Genomic DNA, 23,191 nt, shown 5'->3' on the forward strand with positions numbered 1-23,191 from the left:
TTCTTTTCTTTGCCGTTTGCATGGAGTGTCTTTCTCCATCCTTTCACTTTCAGTTTGTGAGTGACTTTAGGTCTGATGTATCTCATACCTCCACTTGTTTGCAGCATATATATGAGTCTTGTTTTTTAATCCAATCGGCCACCCTATGCCTTTTGATTTGTTCATTTAGTCCATTGATATTTAAAGTAGCTATTGATAAGTGATTATGGCTATTTTGTTGCTTTTTTATGGGTGTCTTAGTAGTTCTTCTCTGTTCCTTTCTTCTTCTCTTGTTCTCTTCCTTTGTAGTTTGATGGCTTTCTTTAGTATTATGTTTGGGTTCCTTTCTCTTAATTTTTTGTGTATTTATTATATGTTTCTAGTTTGTGATTACTATGAGGTTCAAATATAATAACATATGTATATAGCAATCAATATTGAATTGATGGTCTCTTTAGTTTGACCTCTTTCTCAAAACTCTACTCTTTTGTTCCTCTCCTCCCATATTTTAAGTTTTTGATATCATATCTAATCTCTTATTTTGTGTGTGTGCCCAGTAAACTTTTATCATTGAAATAGAAAATTTTAGTACTTTTGTCTTTTGACCTCCATATCATCTTCATAGGTGGTTGATCTGTTACCCTTACTGTATTTTTGCCTTTACCAGTGATTTTATCGCCTTTGTGGTGATAATTTTCTTATTCCGATTTGTGGTCTTCTCTTTCACACTTAAATAAGTCCCTTTCGAATTTCTTGTAAAACTGGGTTCTTGATGAAATACTCCTTTAATTTTTGTCTGGGAAACTCTTTATCTCTCCTTCCATTCTGAATGATAACCTTGCTGGGTAGAGTATTCTTGGCTGTAGGTTTTTTCCTTTCAGCACTTTGAATATATCCTGCCACTCCCTTCTAGCCTATAAGGTTTCAGCTGAAAACCCAGCTGATAGCCTTATGGAGTTTCCCTTGTTTGTCACTTGTTACCTTTCTCTTGTGGCGTTTAGGATTCTCCCTTTATCTTTAATTTTGGACATTTTAATTATAATGTGTTTTGGTGTGGGCCTCTTTGAGTTTATCATGTTTGTTGCTCTCTGTGCTTCCTGTACTTGGATGTCTGTTTCCTTCCTTAGGTTAGGAAAGTTTTCAGCTATTATTTCTTCAAATAGATTATCTGCCCCTTTGTCTTCCTCTTGTCTTTCTGGGACACGTGTAACGCAAATGTTAGTGCACTTGATGTTGTCCCAGAGTTCCCGTAGGCTGCTCTCGTTCTTTTTAATTCCTTTTTGCTTTTGTCTGTTAAGCTTGGGTGATTTCCTCTAGTCTTTTGTTCAGCTCACTGATCTGTTCTTCTCTATCATTTACTCTGCTATTGGTTGCTATTTTTTTAATTTAAAATTTGCTATAGGTGGCTATTTCCCCTACAGAAAGGAATTTCTGCCACTTAAATCTCAGTCAGGACTGTCCCTTGTTGCAGGGGTTCTTTTTATCCAGTTTTAAGTTTTCTTTCAGAGGTAATTGTTCTAAGAATAGTTGTAACTTAGTTATGTTCATGGGAGGAGTTGAATTCAGAGTCTGTCTATTCTGCCGTCTTGACCAGGATTGCTTCTTTCTGAGGGCTGTGAAGACACATCTGTCACTCTTAGAAAACAAATCAATCAAACAACAAATACACAAACTCTTCAGTGACTTCATACCACACTCAGATTAAAGCACTGATTGCTTCATGTGACCCCCAAGGCCCTGAACAATATGCCCCCCCGCAAGCTTCAGGCCCAATGGCAACTCCCAGTTTTGAGGGGATGTAGCTGTGGGCGTGAGTAGGGAGAGTGGGTCTCCAGGTCCTTTCATTCCTTGGACTAGATCCTTATTTCCATTAAGTTTCTTGTAAGATCATGAAATCTAATATCTCCAGAGCATTTTCTCCAGGAAAACTCCCTTTGGTGTAGCTATCTATACATGTCAGTACTGCTAGAATCATTTGCAGTGCCTATTCCAACAGCTTTAGGGGCTGGGTCCTAACTTTAGTCCAAAACTCCAGTGAGGTGTTGCTCTATCTGCCATAAACAGTGCCAGAGTCTGTGATACATCCTTATCTGAAGTCCATGTGTGAGAGAATGGAGAATAGTAACTTAACAATGATTGTTTTCTGCTATTTTTAGAGGGGGTTCAGAACCTCAGGTAATAATTTTTATCTCCTAAACTTCCAGATACTTCTCCATAATTGATTACATATTTGCTTGAGTATTGTGGTTCAGTTTTGTAGATTAGGAAAAGGAGACCCACTTTGAAAATCTCTGTAATATGGCAATGATCTGTCCCACTGGTGGAATCTCTCAAAATATGCTATTTAGGGAAATGTTTCTCATATTCTTAGTGTTCTTGAGAATTATCTGGGGTGCTTTTTGGCAATTGAGATATTTGGACTCCATGCTCTTACTGCTAAGCCTGAAATAAATAGAGCCGGGATGGGGATATGCTCTCCTTCTAGTGGGAGGAGCTGCAAGGTGCAGGCAACGGGCATGGATGTGTCATTCTAACATCTGGAAGACAGGAAGATTAAGAAGAGTGATCCAGGGGCTGGCCCAGTGGCGCAGTGGTTAAGATCGTACATTCCGCTTCTCGGTGGCACAGGGTTCGCCGGTTCAGATCCCAGGTGTGGACATGGCACCACTTGGTAGAAGCCATGCTGTTCTAGGAATCCCGTGTATAAAGTAGAAGAAGATGGGCATGGATGTTGGCTCAGGGCCAGGCTTCCTCAGCAAAAAGAGGAGGATTGGCAGTAGTTAGCTCAGGGCTAATCTTCCTCAAAAAAAAGAAAAGAAGAGTGATCTAAGCTGCTATATGAACTCACGTTTACTAGGTGTAGCAGTTGTAACCATGAATCCATTTATTTAAAATAAACATTTGTTAAATGACAATCATATTCTCTCACTTTGAGATTTCATGTGTGTGCAAGGGGCCATCTCACACACACACCACATACACACACCCACAACCACATACACATCCCTCAGAAAACCTACAAGATCCTGGACTGCACCAGGCAGCCATAAGAAGCAGAGCTAAGAAAGCAAGTGACTCCCCTGATGTCCCTGGGGCAGTCAGCTCAGGGACTGTTATGAGGGCTGAAATTAGGCTGAAGGTGAGGGGATATGTCTCAAAGTGGTGGGGTGCTGCAGGGGTCAGGGAGGGCACCAGGGAGCAAGCCCACTATTTCCAACAAAGAAAACATCTCTCTGCAGCAGCTGCACATAGAGAGGATCCCTGGGCCAGACTACCAGTGCCTTGGCCTCAACAGCAACCCTGCTCCAGGGTGTGTAATTTGCAGTCTTTGAATAAAATGGGTGGCATTGAGGTTGATGATGACATCAAGGGAAATCTATAACTCCAAACTCAAAAGCCTACCCCCCAAAATAAGAATATAACCATGCGTTCTCTATTAAGACTCCAGGGCACACACTGCCCACATCTAAATTAGCAGATAGTTCAGTCATTTTCTGGGTTCCTCCCCTGCAAGTCAACTTACACACAGTGTGGCTCACAATTACCCCTGTATCTCTCCTTTGTTCAGCTGCTGCCACCTCCTGGTAGATGACTGATAATCAGGACCATGGATTCCGAGAGCCTGGTCCCACAGTTGACAGGGAGGCAGGACTAAGCCTCCAGACTGGTGGGGAGAGGGGGATAAAAGTACCATTCTGACGACCTGGGGATATTTGGAAAGTTGGGCAATGAAACAGCTGCCCAAGTGTGACGGGGAGAGAGAATTGATGGAGGAATGGGTCAGGGAACAGAACTGAGGGGCCTCAGCCAAAAGCATTGAAGTGGGAAGTTCCTGATTGTTTGCAGATAAAAAGCTGGATTCTCCAGAGGAACTGACTCAGCTACAGAAGCTCAGTGGGCTGTGCATTCCTGTCTGTCCATCATCTGCTGCTCTTACATGAAGTAGTAATGGCCTGCCCTCATGCCCACCTGCCCAAACTCTCCTGTGCACCTTCACTGTCCAAATCTACATGAAGAGACTCTGGGGTCCCTTCCCCACCCTCAGGGATGAGGAGGGGAGGCCGAATTCCTCACAAGGAGCCCAGCAATGGTGTCCTGAGAAGTGAGGTTGGGCATAACTTCACTTGCCCCATGTCCTGCATCCTGATCTGGAGTTGATGGTGAAGCTGGGAAGCCCCCTGCACCCTCAGGCCCTGAGAGAAAATTTGCCACAGCAAATCACACCTCTCCTGATTCTTCCCAGTAGGAAGCTTCTTGATATACCTGGGATATACACATCTCCTGCTGTGCAAGTCCCAGTCTGGAATATTTCACAGCAGTCCAGCCAAGGTCCAGGTGAAAAAATTCTAAGTGAAGGGGCCTTCAAAGCCATAGGGTCATGGCCATGTCCCCCAGGGCAGGGGCATCTGAGCCCTGAATGTCCAGCATTCACTGCACAATGTGCCTGGAAGCATCTCCCCCCCCAACAACTTGGGCCCAGGTATTAGTTCCAGGTCACCAGTCCAGGCTGCCACATCCTTCAATGGGAAGTTCCTCCATGGGGTCCCTGATGTCTGTCCCAGGAGCTTCATCCAGAACCAATCTAAAGAGTATTTGAGGGCTCGGTGTTATGGCAGTGAAAAACACTTGCATTGGTCTCAGGTGATGGAAAATGTAGACACGAGCTCAATGAGGAGCATGAGTGTCCTCTAGTGGATGATTCCTGCTGAAAGAAGTGCAAAAAGTTGCCAGGAGAGTGGACCTTGGACTAAGAACAAGTTCAGCTTTACAAGGAAGCATACTTAGGGGTGATTTATGGCTGCCTGTAGCTCACCAGCTGGAAGACTGTAGTTTTCCAAAGAGTGTAACCACAATTCAAAATGACACCACTGGGTTATACTGCAAAGTCAGATGAGGGAAATTCTTTAGATGTTGAGATGAAAAAATACATGATAACAAATCTCTACGTGAAGTAGATAGTCTACTCTGAAGTTGTTAACATCTTAAGAGGCCTCTTAGCAATGAATTCAAAGTCAATCTATCACTTGGAAAAACATCTTATTAAGAAGAAAGTTATGTCATAGAAGTTTCTCTTTATTTTCAGAATCATATACCTGGGCACCATTCTTTAAGTATGAATCTACATCCTAAAAATGAACTTAATTGGTGACAGTCCAGTGTCGGGGTCTCATTTGCAGTACCTGTGGACTGACAATGCCCAGCCTCCCAACGTGGGGCACCTCTCTGAAGCATAAGAGCCTTTGGTGCTCCCTCATTAGGGGGAAGGGAGTCTTTTTAGTATCCTCACCATTCACTCATCAAGTCTCACACTCTGGGCAGAAAATGTTGCCCGTCTTGGATTAGGTATTTAGATTACCGACCTTTATTTCTTGCCTTCATCCATCTGAACATTGTGACAGGCACAGAAGGTACCTTCTGGTATTTATTTTGAGGGAAAAGTACTCAAAAACAGTTGGTCTCATCCACCGTGAACTGATCTCCACTTGAGTGCCATCATCATTACCCAGAAGGACCTTTACACTTTCTTTTTTGTTATCAGGTGATTTCCAAGTCTTAGGGGGAAATTTGGCTCTCTCCACAGTGATGACCAGTAGAAATAGACAAAGACAAATTGCATTAGTGTTCACAGAAGATCTACAGGAATGCATGAAAGCTTAAAATCCTAGAAGCGTCCACATAAAATCCATATTCCTGTGCTAAAACATGGGTCCTGGCTGGCTTTCACCGTTTCCTTAAGAGATAAACTAAAAAAGTGATATTAACAATGAACTGGAGAATAACGTATTCACCACAATTATTGATAAAACTAAAACACTCATTTGTTTTTCCTTAAAAGAGCATCCAGTGCTTTATGTTCATTTTCACAATGATGTATGACTGCCCTTCTGTCAACAGACTATCTACAATTTTGTGACTAGTAGAAATGACTTCCCTTCTCCCCTTTAAACCTCAAATACAAAACTAGAGGCAGCTCCTGGTTCCTCTCCCATATCCCAACACCTATGACAGCAGTAGGAGGAACCAAGGCTCCCACTCCACTGATCCTCAACACAGCAGGGGTCCCCTGGGCTGTCCATGTACACTGATGTCCCCATGTCCACTGGTGCTGATGAGCAGATGCAGCAAGAGAGTCCTGTGTTCTGTTTGTCACTCCATCCCAACCATCCTCAGCACTGTGTGCTCTTCTCCTCTGGTTGTCTTCATGGAAATCAGGAAATTCTGGAAATTGAATACCTAATGGAAAGTACTGAGCCAGCCTCAGCTCTCAGGGGCAGTTCTGGGAATGCTCAGACCCCTTGGTGAGGCTACTCACCAAGATACTGCCAGATGGACCCGCCAGTCCCTCAGGTGGCAATCCCATAAGCTTGGAGGTGCTTTCCTACCAGGTGGCCCTGATCCCATCACCTAGCCCTTCTCTCCAATGCCCAGAGAATCACACAGGGGAGAGGCTTCGGTCCTCTCAGCACCCAGAGTTTCGAGACCCCTGTGCCAGGGAGGTGGTGCTGAGGCTTGTCAGTGCCCAGATGGGAGTGGGAGGTTTGCCAAGGAAGAGGCAGTGAGAGCAGGAGGTGGAGCTAGGGAGTTCGCCACAAAGGTTAATCCTTGATGAGAGATGGGGTGGTCTCTACCTTCTGCCTAGGGAGGGACTCTGAACAGAAGCCTCTACTCTAGAGGCAATGTCTTCAAGGATGAAATAAAAAGCCAGACCAGATATCTGACCATGGCTGTAACAGATGCTTAATAAACATTCATTAAATGGATGAGGGAAACCATACAACAGAAGCCTGTCACTCTCATGTGACACTAGAGCATCAGAGCATGTTCCATGTAGACACAGAGGCACTGATATCAGCATGGAATGAGGCCAGCAAGTGCCCATGGCTGTCCCAGAGATAGACCTTTACCCCTTGTAGAGTCAGAAGGGAGATTAGGGGCCTCCCAATAGTGAGGGGTTGGATCCCAATTTGTCCTAGAAAATCACACCTCTACCTTGTGAGTGACTTCTCTCACCACAGGGTCTGGGCTGGCAGCCTGTGTCCTTCCCCTTCTAACAGACACCTGCCCTGACACAAACTCTGCAAACTCTACCCCAAGTAAAGTTACCACTAGAAGAGGTCATAATCCTGTCTTGATCATAAAGGAACTCAGGGGTGACTCCCTGTCCCCAGGGTACCTGGTCTGTGGGGCCACCTGCCTGTGGTCCCCTGAAGACATGTCACTAGCCCAAGGTGTCCAAGGTAACAAGGAGAATTTACCATTTAGGATAGGACAGGAAATGCAAGATGTGTTTGCTTTCATCTCAGAGGGGCTGAGGTCCCACAGAGCAGATGACAGACAGGGACAAAATGACTTAGATGCAATGTCCAAATGCTTTAATGGGTAAAATACAGGCCCTTCTAGGGACCATCCCTCCAGACCTTGAGACTACCTAGGGTGCATTGATAACTCAAAAGACAAGTCTCTGGGCCCTTCCTTTGAAACCTTGGAGTCAGAGAGCTCCTCCTGAGACAGCACATCCACTAATCAGTAGAGGACACTGGGTCAGGAGTTCACTGGACAATGTCTGCCCTCTCTCTGGGATCATCTTGCACTGGGATAGAGTAGGGAAGCCTGGAGATCTTCAGTGACAAGGACACAGACTGTTGGGACACTGCAGTCTGGAGGCCAGAGCCCACCTCTGTCCAGGGCTCAGAGCCAGCTCACACCCACTAGAGCCTGGTCAGCATCCCTGATGCAGCACCTGACACTGACTGTAGGTCTCCTCCTGCCCTCCAGGGGGTGACATCAGGACACGCAAACAACACACAGGAAATTAATACATCACGTGGCTTTGGCTAAGGAGGTGGATAAGGAAACTGATTTCCATCCCTTGGTCCAACAGATCCTTCTGGGCCCCTCATATGTGCCTGCTCTGCCCTACCTGCCCCTTCTAAGGGCCTCAGAGCACCCTGCTCTGTCAGGCATCCCTGTGCAGCTGCCTATTCCCACCTGGCCCAACCACGGGGAAGGTGGGTGACCACAAGAAACTCAGCCTGGCAAGGGACTGAGGCTCCCAGGATGTTCAGGGAGGCCATAGAAAGTCTCTGAAGCACACCTCAGCCATCACACATGGAAAGGGAGGGTCTCCCTGAAACATTGCCCCCAGGACCAGGAAGCCCACTGTTCCCTGACCTCCCACTACCATGGACTCTCCCCCAGGAGACACTGGAAACCTCACCCTTCACACCTTGGACTGAAGCTCCATCTGAGACACCCATACTTGGTGTCTGTCTCTGAAAGCAGAAGGCAGGCTGATGAAACCAGAGATAGAGGGTGGGTCCCTTCACCAGTCATCACTCAGCTTGCCCCTTTCTCACCTTCAGAGTCATCTCTGTGACCTTCTTGTGTCACAAACAGAAATATTCCCTGGGGTGGTGGGAATCCTGGGTCTCTGTGGGGTGCTGACAGACCCAAGGAAAGGACCCAGGAGAGGCCATTGCTGGGAGGGTGGATCACCTTCTCAGGGGACAAGCTATTGTCCCTTGCTGTTGAAAGTGTGCTCCACAGGCAAGTGTGATCAGCATCACCTGAGTGCTTATTAGATGCAGAGTCTTGAGGCCACTGCACACCTGCTGGGTCAAAATCTGCATTTTATTAGAACCTTTTGACTCTGAACAGGATAAGGGGAGAGGCTGCCCCACTTCCACAAAATGAGGGCTCAACCTGGCTGGGCATCCACAAACCTGAGCAGCTGCTAAAGTGGCATTTCTAAGGTGTTACCTGAACATTCACAATCTTTATCAACTTCCACCATTTATTCCAATGCACAGAGCGGGTGACATCCCTGTGACAAGAGTTCCTGGTCTAGCCTCTGGTTTCTCCTCTGAAGGGAAAAGCCAGAGGATGAGAGAGAGAGAAGGTGACTGTGCACCCCAACCCAGATATGTGGGGACAGCCCAGGGTATGACACCTCAGACTTGTTTTTACCCAAATAAGGGTGTCTCTGTGTGTATGTGTGCATGTGTGTGTGTGTAATGTGTACGTGTGGTGGGGAATCACTGCTGAAGAAGGCAGAGGAGTCAGAAGTTCCCTGGGAATAGAAATATAGATAGAAGGGAAAGAGAAAGAAGAGGAAAAGGGAGACAGGATTCATGGGAGGGAAGAAGAGGGTCCTCACCAGAGATGCCAGCCTGGCCCGTGTGACCCAGCAAGGTGCTTCTGCCCAGGAGGAGGCCAAGCACAGAGGGACAAATGACAGGAGAGCTGACACCTAGTGAGCAGTGGCACTTGTGAGCATATCTGGAGCAGAAGCTCTTCCCCTCACAGGAGGGACAGAGTAGACAGCAGCCACCATGCAATCCCCCTCAGCGCCTATCTACAGAAAAGCATGGGTGATAGGCTTCAGCAACAGGAAAATTTCATGGAGTCAGGAGGCCTGGGACAGGATGTCGGGGGAGGGGTGCAGAAGTCTCTCAATTGATGTACCTTTCCAAGTTAGTTATCACTGACCAATAATTTTTGAAAATTGATAATAATTTAAGGATGGCAGTGTAAATAAACTTAACTAGGGACACTAAATATTATCCTTTTTCGCCATCCTTAGGAATTGGCAAATAAACACCAGGATGTGGAGGACTCTCCACAGGTGTTTGCAGCCTGTTCCAGGCACTGGGGGAACAACAATTTCAGACGAGTCCCCTCCCTCAGGAGCTCGCATTCTGTGGGGATGAGGAGAGATAAGCAAAGAGATCTAGAATGTGATGTCAGGGGAGGACAAGTGCCATGAAGGGAACGGAGCAGGGAAAGTGAAGACAGAGGGCATTAGAGCAGGTGGCAGGGAGTCAGGGAATGCATCTCCCAAGGATGCCCCTGAGAGTGAGCAGGGTGCTGAGGGCAGAGAGGGAGTGACCAGGCAGATGCCTGTGGAAGAGTATTGGGAACAGAGGAACTAACAAGATGAGAGTGACTGAAGTAATGGTGGTCATGCTGCTGACCCTGACCAGTAGGAGACACAAACACAAGCACACACACTCCAAGGCTGCAAGATGAAGAAACTTGCTCAGAACCCAGTGCCTCATCTTTCAAACTCAATAGATGAGTCCAAATGTTCATTGATCTCTCTCTCTTCCCTCCTAGACTCACTCTTAACCTTCTGGAACCCCTCCACTACTGGCCCAGTCAGTATTGAATCAGTGCCCACCAATGCTGCTGAAGGAAAGGATGTTCTCCTAGTTGTCCACAATCTGCCTGGGAATCTTCTAGGCTGTGTCTGGTACAAAGGACATAGAGTAGATCCTGATCAATGAATTGCATTTTATGAAATAGACACACAAGAATTTAGCCCAGTGCTTGCACTCAGTGGTTGACAGACAATATACCCTGATCAATCCCTGCTATTCCAGAATGTCACCCAAGATTACACAGGATACTACACCTAAAAAGTCATACAGAAAAATTTTTAGGGTGAAGTAGGGTTTGAACAGCTCCACATATACCTTGAATGATTGCTCTCTGACCTTTGCATGTCTGACAGGATGAATTCTACTTCACTCACAGGATTGACAGGCCTGAACTATGTGTAAATCCACCTCTGCATTACATCCCACGTTGGGCGTTGTTAGTGCAGGACACGACAGTGGAGATGAACTTCAAAAGTTGGAATTCCTTTCTTGGAATCCAGACCCTGCAGATGTTCCCTGCAGAGAGAAGGACCAGTCTGACGGGAGAAACTTGGCAGAAGGAGATCAATCTCAGTCTAGCTCCATGGGCCCCTCCCTGGGGCCGTTATCCTGAAAAAGATCCTGTAAGTCTTGAGGATACCTGGGATCCTCACAGAGAAGCCCGTCCTAGGAAACCCCTGCCCAGATCCTGGTCCCAAAGCTCCTGACTCCAGTGACCCAGGCAAGCATACTCCGTGGTTGGATTTTGGTCTCCTGGGCAGCACTGACTGGAAGAAGTGATTTCCTGGCTGCCCAATTCCTGAAGTTCCTGAGCTGGCCACCAGCCAGGACTCAGTCCCAAGAGCCACATCTGGGCAGGGGCAGAGCCTGATGCTTGACCTGATACTTGGAATGGAGAGCACAGATGGACAAGGACCTGAGGCCATTAGCCACCTGCCCTGGGGGACTTAGGAGACTACATAGGAAAGTCATTGTCCCCAGGGGAGGAACAGAGGAGAGAAGATAATGCTATCAGCTCCTTGTCCTCCAGGGATCAGGCCCGGGGTCATTCTCTCTTGGAACTAAACAATAAGATATACCATTTATATGGGTAATTCCTCTCTAGCAAGATTCAGGTCAGGTATGTGAATTTTTTAAGGTTAATTTACCAAGAACCTGGCAGTCAAATATTTACCTTACTTCATGGACGGGAAACTTAGGCACAGAGAGATTAAAGTCACTGAAACAGAGTCACATAGACCATGAGTAGTATATCAGTTACATGAGGTCTGTCTGCAGCCATAGCCCCATCATCTCCCCAACCTGGGGGCCTTATTACATGTCTGTGGGCCCCAAGACCAGCTGTTAGTCCAGATCCTTTCTTCTTATGTGTCTGCAGCTCAGAGGGAGAGATTCTTGTCTGGGGAGTGACAACCAATTGAGAATTCATCAAAGTTTACTCTAGAGCTAAATAACCTGCATGAACAATCAGAGTCAGTGCAGGGAATGTCCAGGCTTCCCTGTCAGGTGGCCAATCAAAGCTCCCTCACTGGGGGAGGGGAAACCTTTTAGTGTCCTCACCATTCACCTGTCCACTCTCAACTCTGGGCAGAATCTCTCATCCATCTAGGATTTGATACTTAAATTACTGACCTGTATTTCTGTCCTTCCTCCGTCTCAACATTGAGACAGGTCCAAAAGGTGACTTCTGCTCATGATTTTGAGGGAAAAGTTCTGAAAAACAGCTGCTTTCACTCACCTTCAACAGACCTGCTCTTGAGTGCCATGATCACCACCCAAAAGGATTTGGACACTGTTTTTTTGTAGTTAGATGTTTTCCAACTCTTAGGGATAAATGTCGCTGTCTCCATGGGGATGACCAGTAGAAATGGAAAAGGAGAAATTGCGTTCCCAGAGATCTATAAGAAGGCATGAAAGCTTAAAATCCTCTGAAAGACCACATAAAATCCACATTCCTGTTCCGAAACATCGGTCCTGTTTGGCTTTCATCATTTCCTTAAGACATAATTAGAAAAAGTGACATTAATAATGAATTAGATGAATAAAACATACATCACAGTTACTCATAAAACTAAAATAGTTATTTGTTTTTCCTCTCAAAGAGCATCCAGTGTATTATGTTCATTTTCACCATGATGTAAGCGTGATCTTCTGTCAATAGGCTATCTACAATTTTGTGAGCTGGTAGAGATGACACTCCTTTTCTCTTTAAATCTCAAATACAAAACTAGAGGAGGTCCCTGGATGCTCTCCCATATCCAACCGTCTGGGATCAGCAGCAGGAGGGGCCAAGCCAATATCCCCTGGTCCTCAAAACAGAAGAGGTGCCCTGGGCTGTCCCTGTGCCCTGATGTTCCAGTGTCCCTGAAGCACAGATGACAGGATGTGGGGCCCACAGAGAGTCCCATGCTCTCTTTGTGGCTCTATCCTAACTAACATCAGAACTCTGAGCACTTTGCCTCTGCAGTGTCCACAGACAGCCTGAAGTTGTAGAAACTGAATGCCTACTTGAAAGCACTGGCCCCATGCTCAGTTCTCATGGGAAACTCCTGGGTACACCCAGACCATGCAACCATCTGCCAAGATGCCCTGAGACAGACACACAAGTCCTGGCAGGTGGTGGTCACTAAGGCTTGAAGGCACTTTCCCACTAGGTGGCCCAGATCCCATTACCTGGCCCTTCTCTTAGATGCTGGGAGAGTCATGTGAGGTGGTGGGTTTGGTCAGCTGCTCACTGAGAGCATCCAGACCCTGGTGCCAGGGAGGCAGTGCTGGGCTTTCAGGCAGTGCCAGGATGGGAGATGGAGGTTTGACAGGGAACATGCAGTGACAGCAGGAGCCATAGGCAGGGTGTGGGCCACCGGGATTAATCTCTGAGAGAGGAGGACGTCAGGACCTTTCCTTGTATCCAGAGGGGACTCTGAACAGAAGCTTCCACTTTAGAGGCAACGTCTTCAAGGATGAGACATAAACCAGGCTGGATATCCAGCCATCCCTGTCTGCATCCAGTAACAGATACATAATAAACACTCACTAAGGGGATGAGGGAAAAAGCACAATAGAAGCCTGTCATCCTCATGTGACACCTGGGGGTCAGAACATGTTCTGTGTAGACACAGGGGCACTGACATCAGCATGAGAGGAGGCCAACAAATTCTCATGGCTGTCCCAGGGATTGGTCTTCACACTTTTTAGAGTCAGGAAGGAGGACAGGGACCTCCTAACAGTGAAGGGTCAGATCCTGATTCATCCGAGAAAAATCACACCCCCTCTCCATCTCTACTTTGTGAATGATTTCTCCTCTCCCCCGTGGCCTGGGCCAGAAGCCCATGTACTTCCTATTCTCACAGAGAACTGATCTTGTACAAAATCTGGATTCTCCATTCCAGAATAAGTTACCTCCAGGGAAGTCATAGCCCTACTCTGATCACAAAGGAAGTCACTGGGTGACACCCCTTCCCCAGGGTTCCTGGTCTGTGGGGACACCTAGCTGTGCACCCATGAATATATCTCACCAGCCAAAAGTGTTGGATGAACAAAGGGAATTTCCCATGCAGGATGGGACAGGGAAACCAGGATATGTTTGCTTCTATCTCAAAGGGGCTGAGGGTTCCACAGGGGCCTCTCCTCCTGAAAGAAAGGAATCCACAGGATCCCCTTTCTGAGTCTCCACATGGAGCTAGTCCACATCATGGGCTCTGTGAGGAGACCCAGAGCAGATGACAGACAGAGACAAAATGACTCTGATGCAATGCCCTAATGTTGCAATAGGAGAAACACAGCCCATTGTGGGGACCAGCACCCCAGGCCCTGAGATGTCAAGAGATCACTCACTGGGCCTTCCTTTTGAAAGCTTGGGGTAAGAGACCTCCTCCTGAAGCAGCACATCCATGAGGCAACACAAGACACTGGGTCAGGAATCCACTGGACATTGCCTGTCCTTTTCCTGGACTGCCCCTAAACTGAGATGGACTCAGGTAGCCCGAGACTTGCAGTGACAGAACCTGTGCTGACAGGCCCCTGCAGCCTAGAGGCCAGAGACCACCTCTGCCCAAGGCTCAGGGCAGGTTCACATCCTATGTAGCCTGGTCAGCATCCCTTGTTCAGCCCCTGACATTGGCTCTGGGTCTCCTCAAGCCCTCCAGGGAGCAAAATTCAGACTCACAGACAAGTTGTAGGAAAATAACTCATAAATATGGCTTTGGCTAAGGGGGTGAAAAAGGAGCCTGATTTCCATCCCGCGGTCCAACAGACCCTTCTGAGTCCTTCCTACCTGCCTGGAATATCCTGCTCACTCCTCTAAGGTCCTCAGACCACCCTACTCTGTCAGGGATCCCACCCATAAGAAAGGCAGGGTGATCACAGGAAGATCAGCCAGGCAGAGGACAGAGGCCCCCAGGATGGTCAGGGAGCACATGGACAGGCTTTGAGCCACAGCTCAGCCAACACACATGGAGAAGGGGGTGGTCTCCCTGAAAACTTCCCCTGAGGACCAGGGAGCCCACAGCTACCCGACCTCCAACCACCATTATCATCTCACGCAGGACATGCAGGAAACCTCCCCATTCACATCCAGGAACTGGAGCTACTTCTGAGACACCCATATTTGGTGACTATAACTGGAAGCAGAGGCCAGGCTTGTGACACTAAAAGATGTAGGGTGAGTCACCTCACCAGTCATCACTTAGCTTGCCCCTTTCTCATCCCCAGAGTCACCTCTGTGACCTTCCTGCTGGAGTAAATCTAACCTTCCCAGAGCATTTGAAGACACTGGGGACACCCTGGTGCCCAACTGGGTTTCTGCGTCACAAACAGAAATAATACCCCAGATTTGAGGACCCCGGGTCTCTGTATAGTGCTGACAGACCCTAAGGCCAGGATATAGCAGAGGCTAATGCCGGGGGGAGGGTTGCTTGTCCACTGAGGGGACAGGGATCCCCATCAACCTTGCTATTGAAAGTGCCTTCCACAGGCCAGTGTGATCAGCATCATCTGAGAGCTTGTTAGATGCAGACTCTCAGGCCCACCTCACACCTGCAGGGTCAGAATCTGCATCTTAACAGAATCTTCTGAGTCTGAACAGGAAAACGGGAGAAGCAGCTCAACCCCAACGAGTGGGGGCTCAACCTGGCAAGATATCCACAATCCTGGGCAGCTGCTAAAGTGGTATTTCTAAGGTGTCACCTGGAAAGTCACAATCTTTATAAAGTTCCAAAGGTGATTCCAATGCACAGAGCCAGTGACATCCTTTTGACAAGAGTCTCCGGTAGCCCCCAGGTTCCTACTCTGAAGGGAAAAGCCAGAAGGGGATGAGAGAGAGGGAGGGTGACTATGCACTTCGATCAAGAGCTGTGGGACAGCCCAGGACACGATGGCCAGACTTTCGCTTGTCCAAACAAGAGTTTATGCGTGTGTGTGTGTCTGCATGTGGCAGGGACTCACTATTGAAGAAGGCGGAGGAGTCAGCAGTTCGGAAATATAGATAGAAGGGAAAGAGAAGAAGAGGAACAAGGGAGGCAGGAGTGAGAGGAGGGAGGAGCAAGGTCCTTGGCAGAGGCCCCGCCCTGGCCCATGTGACCCGCCAAATTGCTCCTGCCCCAGAAGCAGGCCGAGCACAGAGGAGGGAAGGACAGCAGAGTTGACCCCTTGGGAGCAGCAGCACTCGTGAGTTTTCTGGAGCCCAAGCTCTTCTCACAGAGGGGAGGACAGAGCAAACAGCAGCCACCATGCAATCATCCTCAACTCCTGCCCACAGAGGGTGTGTCACCTGGCAGGGGCGCCTGCTGGCAGGTGAGAGGGGAGGATTCCCTGAGGGTGGGCTGCAGATGGGAGAACACAGACTGCTGGGGTCTCCTAGGGAGGAGAGGGATCTCGGAGGGGATAGAGGACTTCTGTTTGGAGCTGAAGGGGGAAGACATGGGAGCAGAGTAGGATGCAGGAATGGGAGGGGGGGCGTCAGCAACAGGAAAATTTCATGATCTGGAAGTGGTGAGGGGCAGGAATATCTCAGTTTCTCTACCTTTCCAAGTTAGTTATCACTGACCAATATTTTTTGAAAATTGATGATAATTTATTTGAGGATGATACCAGAAAAAAACTTAACTAGGGATGCTTAACATTGTCCTTACACACTACCCTTTAGAAATTGACAAATAAACACCAGGATGTGAAGGGCCCTGGGAACACTCATTCATTCATCCACACGTGTTTGCAGCCTGTTCAAGCTACTGGAGGTACAACAAGATCAGACAGGAACTTACATTCTGTGGGGATGAGGAGAGATAAGCAGAGATCTAGAATGTGATGTCAGGGACTGACATTGTCATGAAGGGAACAGAACAGGGAAAGGTCAGAAAGTAAAAATAGAGGGTCTTTAGAGCAGGAGTTCAGAGAAGGCATCTCCCAAGGATGCCCCTGAGAGTGAGCAGGGTACTGTGGGCAGTTGGGAAGTGAGCCAGGCAGACATCTGGGGAAGACTATTGGGAACAAGGGAAATAACAAGTTCAGAGGGGCTGAAGCAATGAAGTCATGCTGCTGAACTTGATCAGCTGGAGACACACACACGCACTCCAAGTCTAAGAGATGAAGAGACCTGCTCAGGACCCAGTGCCTCATCTTTCCATCTCAATACATAGGTTCAAATGTTGATTAATCTCTCTCTCTTCCCTCCTAGTCCTGCTCCTAACCTTCTGGAACCTGCACATCGCTGCTCAACTCACCGTTGAATCAGTCCCACCCAATGGTATCCAAGGCAAGGATATTCTTCTCCTTGTTTCCAATCTGCCTGCCAATCGTTTAGGCTATGTTTGGTACAAAGGGGACAGAGTAGAGCCCAAACTTCAAATTGTATCATATATAATAAACACATCAGAAATTACCCCAGGGACTGTGTACAGTGGTCGAGAGAAAATCTATGCTGATGGATCTCTGCTGTTCCAGAACGCCACCCCGGGGGACACAGGATATTACACCCTTCAAGTCATAAAGAGAACTTTGCTAACTGAAGTAGGAACTGGACAGCTCCATGTATATAGTGAGTGATTCCTCTCTGACCTCTGGGCATTGGGTGGGGTGAATTCTACTTCACACACAGATTGACAGGCCGGGACTGTGCCTACATTCCCCTCTGCATGGCATTCCATGATGGGAATTGAGCATTTAGTTCAGGACACACACAGTTGAGGTAAAGCTCAAAATATTGGAGTTCCTTTCGTGGAATCTGGACCCTGAAGACATCCTTGCAGAGAGAAGGACTAGTTTGATGGGAGTAACTTAGTAGAAGGACATCAGTCTCAGTCCAGCCACCTGGGCCCCTCCCTCAGTGGGCAATGACCCTAGGAAAGATCCTGCAAGGCCTGAGTATCCCTGGAATCCTCACAGAGCTCAGCCCAGGAAGCTCTTGCCCAATCCCTTGCCCCAGGGCTCCTGATTCTACTCACCTTGGGTAGCCTGTGCCAGGGTTGGGTTTTGGCCTCCTTGGCATGACTGACTGGGAGCAATGATTCCTTGGCTGCCTGGGTCCCAAGGCTCCTGAGCTGTTCACCAGCCAGGGCTCAGCCCCAAGAGCCACACGTGGGCAGGGACAGAGCCTGATCCTTCATGTGGGACTCAGCATGGATAGTACAGAGGGAAAATGTCCCCAGGCCATTAGCCAATAGCCCTGGGGGACTTAAGATATTAAAGGGGAAAGTCAGTGCCCCTCTGGAGAGAAGATGCTGCTGGCATCTCCTCATCCACTGAGGATCAGGCCCAGGGTCATTCTCTCAGGATCAAACAATAACAGATGACATTTATTTGGGCAGCTTCTGCCTACCAAGATTTGTCCGGCACTATGAATTTTTAAGGTTAATTCACTGACAACCTGGCAGCCATATATTTATCCTACTTCATTGATAGGAAATTGAGGCACAGGGAGGTATATTCAATGAACCAGGGCCACACAGACTATGAGAGGCAGATCAGTCACATGAGGTCCGTCCGCAGCCACAGCCCCATCCTCTCCTCCATCTGTGGGCCTTATCAGGTGTTTTTGACCCCAAGACCAGCTGTCACTTCAGATCCTTTCTTCTTAGGTGTTCCCAGCTCAGAGGGAGAGATTCTGGTCCAGGAAGTGAAAGCTAGTGGAGATTTCATCCAAGTTTACTTTAGAACAAAATTACCTGCATCAACATTTGGATTCAGTGCGGGGAATGCCCAAGCAGTCCTCTGAAGTGAGCAATCCACAACTCCATGCACTGGACTTGAAATCACTTATTTGTTTCCTGATGTGTTGGTGTCACTCCCACTGGGGTATAAATGAAAGGACTTGGCCATCTCACTCCCCACTCTATACCTGCAGCCAGCACAGGGCCTGGGTGTAATGAACTCTCAATTGTTTTTGATGAAGGAGGAAGAAATGAGTGGTGAATGAATGAATGAATAATCCAAATTCTCTTCAGACACTAGAACCTTGATGCAGAGTACTTGGAATTCAGGTCACATGAGACAGCCTCTCTGACCATCCAGGGGCTGAGGCCCATGTCAGACCTTTTATTGCTCTTGAGAGAAATATTCCTTCCTGCAATTAATGTGAGACCCCATAATATTAACCATAATTTTCTCATTTGGAATAATTAAGCATCTCCTCAAATTTTTATCTCATAACCACCAAACACAGATGGTCCATGAGGGCCAGATTTGCAGCAAGTTGAGGCTCACCACTTTCCAACAGTCACCCCTTCTGCATTTGCACATGTCCACACCTGCCCTCAGCAGAGACAGAAGAGACATTTAAGACTAAGGGCAGAGATCAGGTTCTTCTGGCATCCTGCCTGTCCCCCTCACTCTTCTCCTGATCATATCTTGGACTTTCTGTGTCATTTATTGGGTAACTGGCTCATGTCAGTCACAATCACCTGGGAAGATCTGATCCACATCTTCGCCCTGAGGCCTGAGTTCTCACCTGACTGTTCAGCTTGCTCCTAGTCCTCACACATTACTGATGCTCAAACCCCAGATCCAACATTACCCATTTCTAGGAGGACCTTAAAATGGTGCCTCAGACAAAATGCACCTCACTGGGTGATGGAGGGGTGTGCAGTGGGAAGGAATCACCCTTGGTTGGCCAGGCAGTCAGCTGGTCATGGAAGAACCAGGAGAGGAATGAAGGACAAGACTGTGGCAGAGGGAGTCTCTGACTCTCCCCCTGTGTCTTTTCAAGACCAAATCCTGCTAACACGTTGACACTTCAGAAAGTCTGTGCATTCTCCCAGGCACAGAGCAGGTGGCCTTACATTCTCTGAGTGCTCTGATCCTCATACATTTGTCTCGAGATACACAAACCTGTCTTCCTCTTTTAAGGACTCAGGTTGTCTGAGAGGTGAAAGAAGCCAGCTCTGAGCTGTGCATTTTTCAATCAAATTATTTGATTTTGTGGTTGTTGAGTTTAGGCACTATTTGTATGTTCTAGATACTGATGCCTTATTAATACATAATTTGCAAATAATTTTCTCCTATTCCATAGGACACTTTCACTCTGTTGTTTGTTTCCTTTAATGAACTGAAGTTCCCTCATTTTGACAAAGTCCAGTTTATCTACTGTTTTTCCCATTTTGTTCTGTGTTCTTTGTGTCATATTCAAGAAATCATTGCCAAATGCAGTGTCATGAAGATTTCCTCCTATACTTTCTACCTAGAATTTTATAGTTTTAGGTCTTACTTTAGGATTGGATCCATTTTGTGTTAATTTTTGTATATTGTGGAAGGCAATGGTCTGACTTCACTCTTCTGCATGTTGATATCCAGTTTTCCAACACTAATTGTTGAAAAGACTGTCCTTTCTCCATTGAATCATCTTGGCTCCTTGCTTGAAATCATCTGATCACATAGTCTAGGCTTTATTTCTGGATCTCTGTTGTATTCCATGGCCTATAAGCCTGTCTTTATACCAGTGCCACACTATTTTGATTCTCCATATCTGCAGTAATTTTTGAAATTGGGAAGTGTGAGTCGTTCAATTTTGTTCTCCTTTTTAAATATTGTTTCAAATGTTCAGTGTTCCTTGAATATTAACTTGGATTTTTCTATTTCTGCAAAAATTTCATTGGGTTTTTTGCTAGGGATTGTATCAAATATGTAGATAGTTTGGCATATATTGACATCTTAACAAAAATAATTCTTCCCATCCATGAACATGGATATCTTTCCATTATTTGTGTCTTCTTTAATTTCTCTCAGAATGTTTGGTAGTTTTCAGCGTAGATATCTTTTACCTCCATGGTTAAGTTTATCCCTAAGAATTTTATTCTTCTTGATGCTATTGTAAATGGAATTGTTTAATTCATTTCCTTTTGGATTGTTCATTGTTATTATACATAAATGTAAGTGATTTTGAGTGTTGATTTTGTCTCCTGCAACTTTGCTGAATTTGTTTATTAGTTATAACAGTGTTTTTGTGTGTGTAGGTGAAATCTTTAGGGTTTTCTACATATAAGAATATGTCTTCTGCTAAAAGAGACAATTTTGTTTCTTTCTTTCCAATTTAGATGCCTTTTATTTTTTCTTCTTGCCTCATTGTTCTTGCTAGGACTCCTCTACTGTGCTGAATAGTTATGGTGAAAGCAGGATCTTTGTCTCGTTCATGATCTTAGAGGAAAGTTTTGAGTGTTTCACCATTGAGTATGATGTTAGCTGTGGGCTTTTCATGTATAATACTTGTCATATTGAGTAATTTCCATCTAATACTAACAGTCCCTGTCTTTTGTTAAAACCCTAACCATTTCTCTCTAGAGATTTCCTTCACTTTCATATTCAATCCAAAGGCCAGGAAGTAAAAGTCCTCTTCAGAGAGGGAAATCCTTTAGCTTAGAAGCTCTTCAGGTCCTACGTTTGTGAAGCCTGGACAGTTCTATCCTCATTCCCTATTAAATTATTTAACAAGAAGAAAATGCCTTCCTACTTTATGTAACATTCCCTTGGCCCTAGAGATGGACAGGGCTGTCAAGCTTGCCTTCCTCAACATAATAGGTGTGTACATAGGGAACATGGCCTGATCTTTTCTGAAGTCAAAGAAAGTTCTAGGAAAAGATCAGTGCAAGTTCATGACGGAAAAATTCTACCTTATGATGAAGTTGTACAACACGTGGGATGAGATGAGGGTCCTTGTGCTGATACTACAGAGATGTCCAGCGGGACTGATCGGGGTCAACCTGAGGTGATCTAGAGATCAAAGGGAGAAATGCAACCCTTTCCTTAAAGACCATCCGCTGAACAAAGACACTTGTTCTACAGTGGGGGTCTGGTGCATCCTCTGGGTCACCTTTACAGAGTGGCTGAGATCTCTGAGGAAGGAGCTTGGCCCAGGCCTCATGCCCACTCTCAGTCAGTCATCTCCTCTGTTTCTCCACAGAGCCAGTGTCAAAGCCCTCCATCTGAGTCAGCATAGGACATAAGGACCCCAATCAAGGAAAATAAGAACCCCATGGTCCTGACCTGCTTCACAAACAACACCAGGATCTCCATCCAGTGGTTCTTCAATGACCAAAGTCTGCTGCTCACTGAGAGGATGAAGCTGTCCCAGGACAACAGCACCCTCACCATAGACTCCCACAGAAGGGGCAATACTTGGGATTATCAGTGTGAGTTCTCCAACCTGATCAGTTCCAGTAAAGGTTACCTCCTGGATAACCTTTAAAGCTGGATGTGAAATATGAGTCTGGCCCTCTGGCTCTTACCCTCTTCTATGTTATTAAACTCTGAAAAGATTTTTTTTCTTATCTGTAAAATGATGGTTCTGATGCTATTTTTCATTAGAGTTGTTATGAATAGTCAATTAAAAAGATGAAAATTCCTTAGAAGATTTGCATTGAGTCAATAAATGCTCAACAATGTGAATTGACATTGTCATTATTGTTTGTTTAAGGTCACATTCAACTCCAGATCCCAGCTATTGTTGTCCTCAGTTGCACCATATCCACAATCAAAGGATGGGCAGTGGCTTTGCAACGAGGGTGGGAGCCCATGATGAGCTCTCAGGAATCTCACCTCTATTCCTCATCCAGGGGAAGGAGTAGATGACACCTGGACTGTGACACGGACAATTGGAATAGACAAGAGCACATTCATGTGGGTGGTAACACTGATCTTTTCCTCCCCATCTCATTCCTCTCAAAGAATTCCTAAAGTCTTCTTGAGTACCATTATTTTCATGGCAATAGAGTTATTTGCATAGTTTCAGGAAGACTCTATCCTCCTTGTTACTAGAATATCATTGGAAATATTGCTGGGACAACCACGTCTTTTACTCAAATGTCCTAGCTGAGAATGATGCCCATGGGTTCAGGTATGACCTACAGTTTAAGGAGCTAAGGTTCACTTCATAGGTATTTTGGGAATCTGGGGAAGAGAGGACATCACTCAAATCTATAAAGGCTGCAGATGAGTCCTGATGTCTAGGCTTCCTAACATCAAGAGGCTGTTAAAAGTCCCATCTGAGTTTCCCTAGGAAAACCTCATCAGAGGAAACTATGTGGCGAGTGCAATCTTGCTGCACCTGTGTAAATAATCAGGAAAAATTGAGTGAGAGCAGCCTTGTTTTGGGATCAAGAACACTCTCCCTTGGAGATGATTTTTGTCCAAAAGGGAAGTGATTGTTGGAGAAATGTGTTTCTATGGAAAAGTCCAGCAAGCACAGGTTTCTGATGATCAGATTCTGGCCCTGTTCATTGCCTCTCAGCTATATTGCACCTCTTTATAAATTTCAGGGAGCTGATGGAGATGCAGATTGGGTCTTGGCTGATAGAAATGTGATTGTATTTCCCTCCCTCTGTGCAGAGAGCAGTTTTGTCATGACCTAGAGGCCTAATGTTCCCTCAGACTCACTCAACTTTAGACAGTTCTTCTTGACTGTAGGCCCCTGACCTCCATTTTCTCAGAGCATTTTCTTAAGAATTCTAATTGCAATCTGTCATTGCAGATTCTTTCTCTTCCCTTTTGAAATGTATATAAGTCCCCTTAAAATTTTCTTGCATTTTAGGATCCAGGGAGTTTCTTTCTCAAGGACCTTGGCCCATCCC

The 23,191-nt window shown here is 46.4% G+C and overlaps 1 protein-coding gene across 1 annotated transcript; it reads left to right on the plus strand.

Moving 5' to 3' along the window:
• The first annotated feature begins 9,915 nt into the window (after positions 1 to 9,915).
• LOC100069166 (cell adhesion molecule CEACAM6) lies at positions 9,916 to 22,010 on the plus strand. The gene is made up of 4 exons (XM_070225608.1): positions 9,916 to 9,961; positions 10,096 to 10,221; positions 16,939 to 17,176; positions 21,570 to 22,010. Exons 1-4 carry the CDS (start codon positions 9,916 to 9,918, stop codon positions 21,808 to 21,810), a joined length of 651 nt encoding a protein of 216 aa, XP_070081709.1. The 3' UTR covers positions 21,811 to 22,010.
• Positions 22,011 to 23,191: the final 1,181 nt, after the last annotated feature.

The sequence above is a fragment of the Equus caballus genome, chromosome 10 (assembly GCF_041296265.1).
Source record: "Equus caballus isolate H_3958 breed thoroughbred chromosome 10, TB-T2T, whole genome shotgun sequence".
NCBI lineage: Eukaryota > Metazoa > Chordata > Mammalia > Perissodactyla > Equidae > Equus > Equus caballus.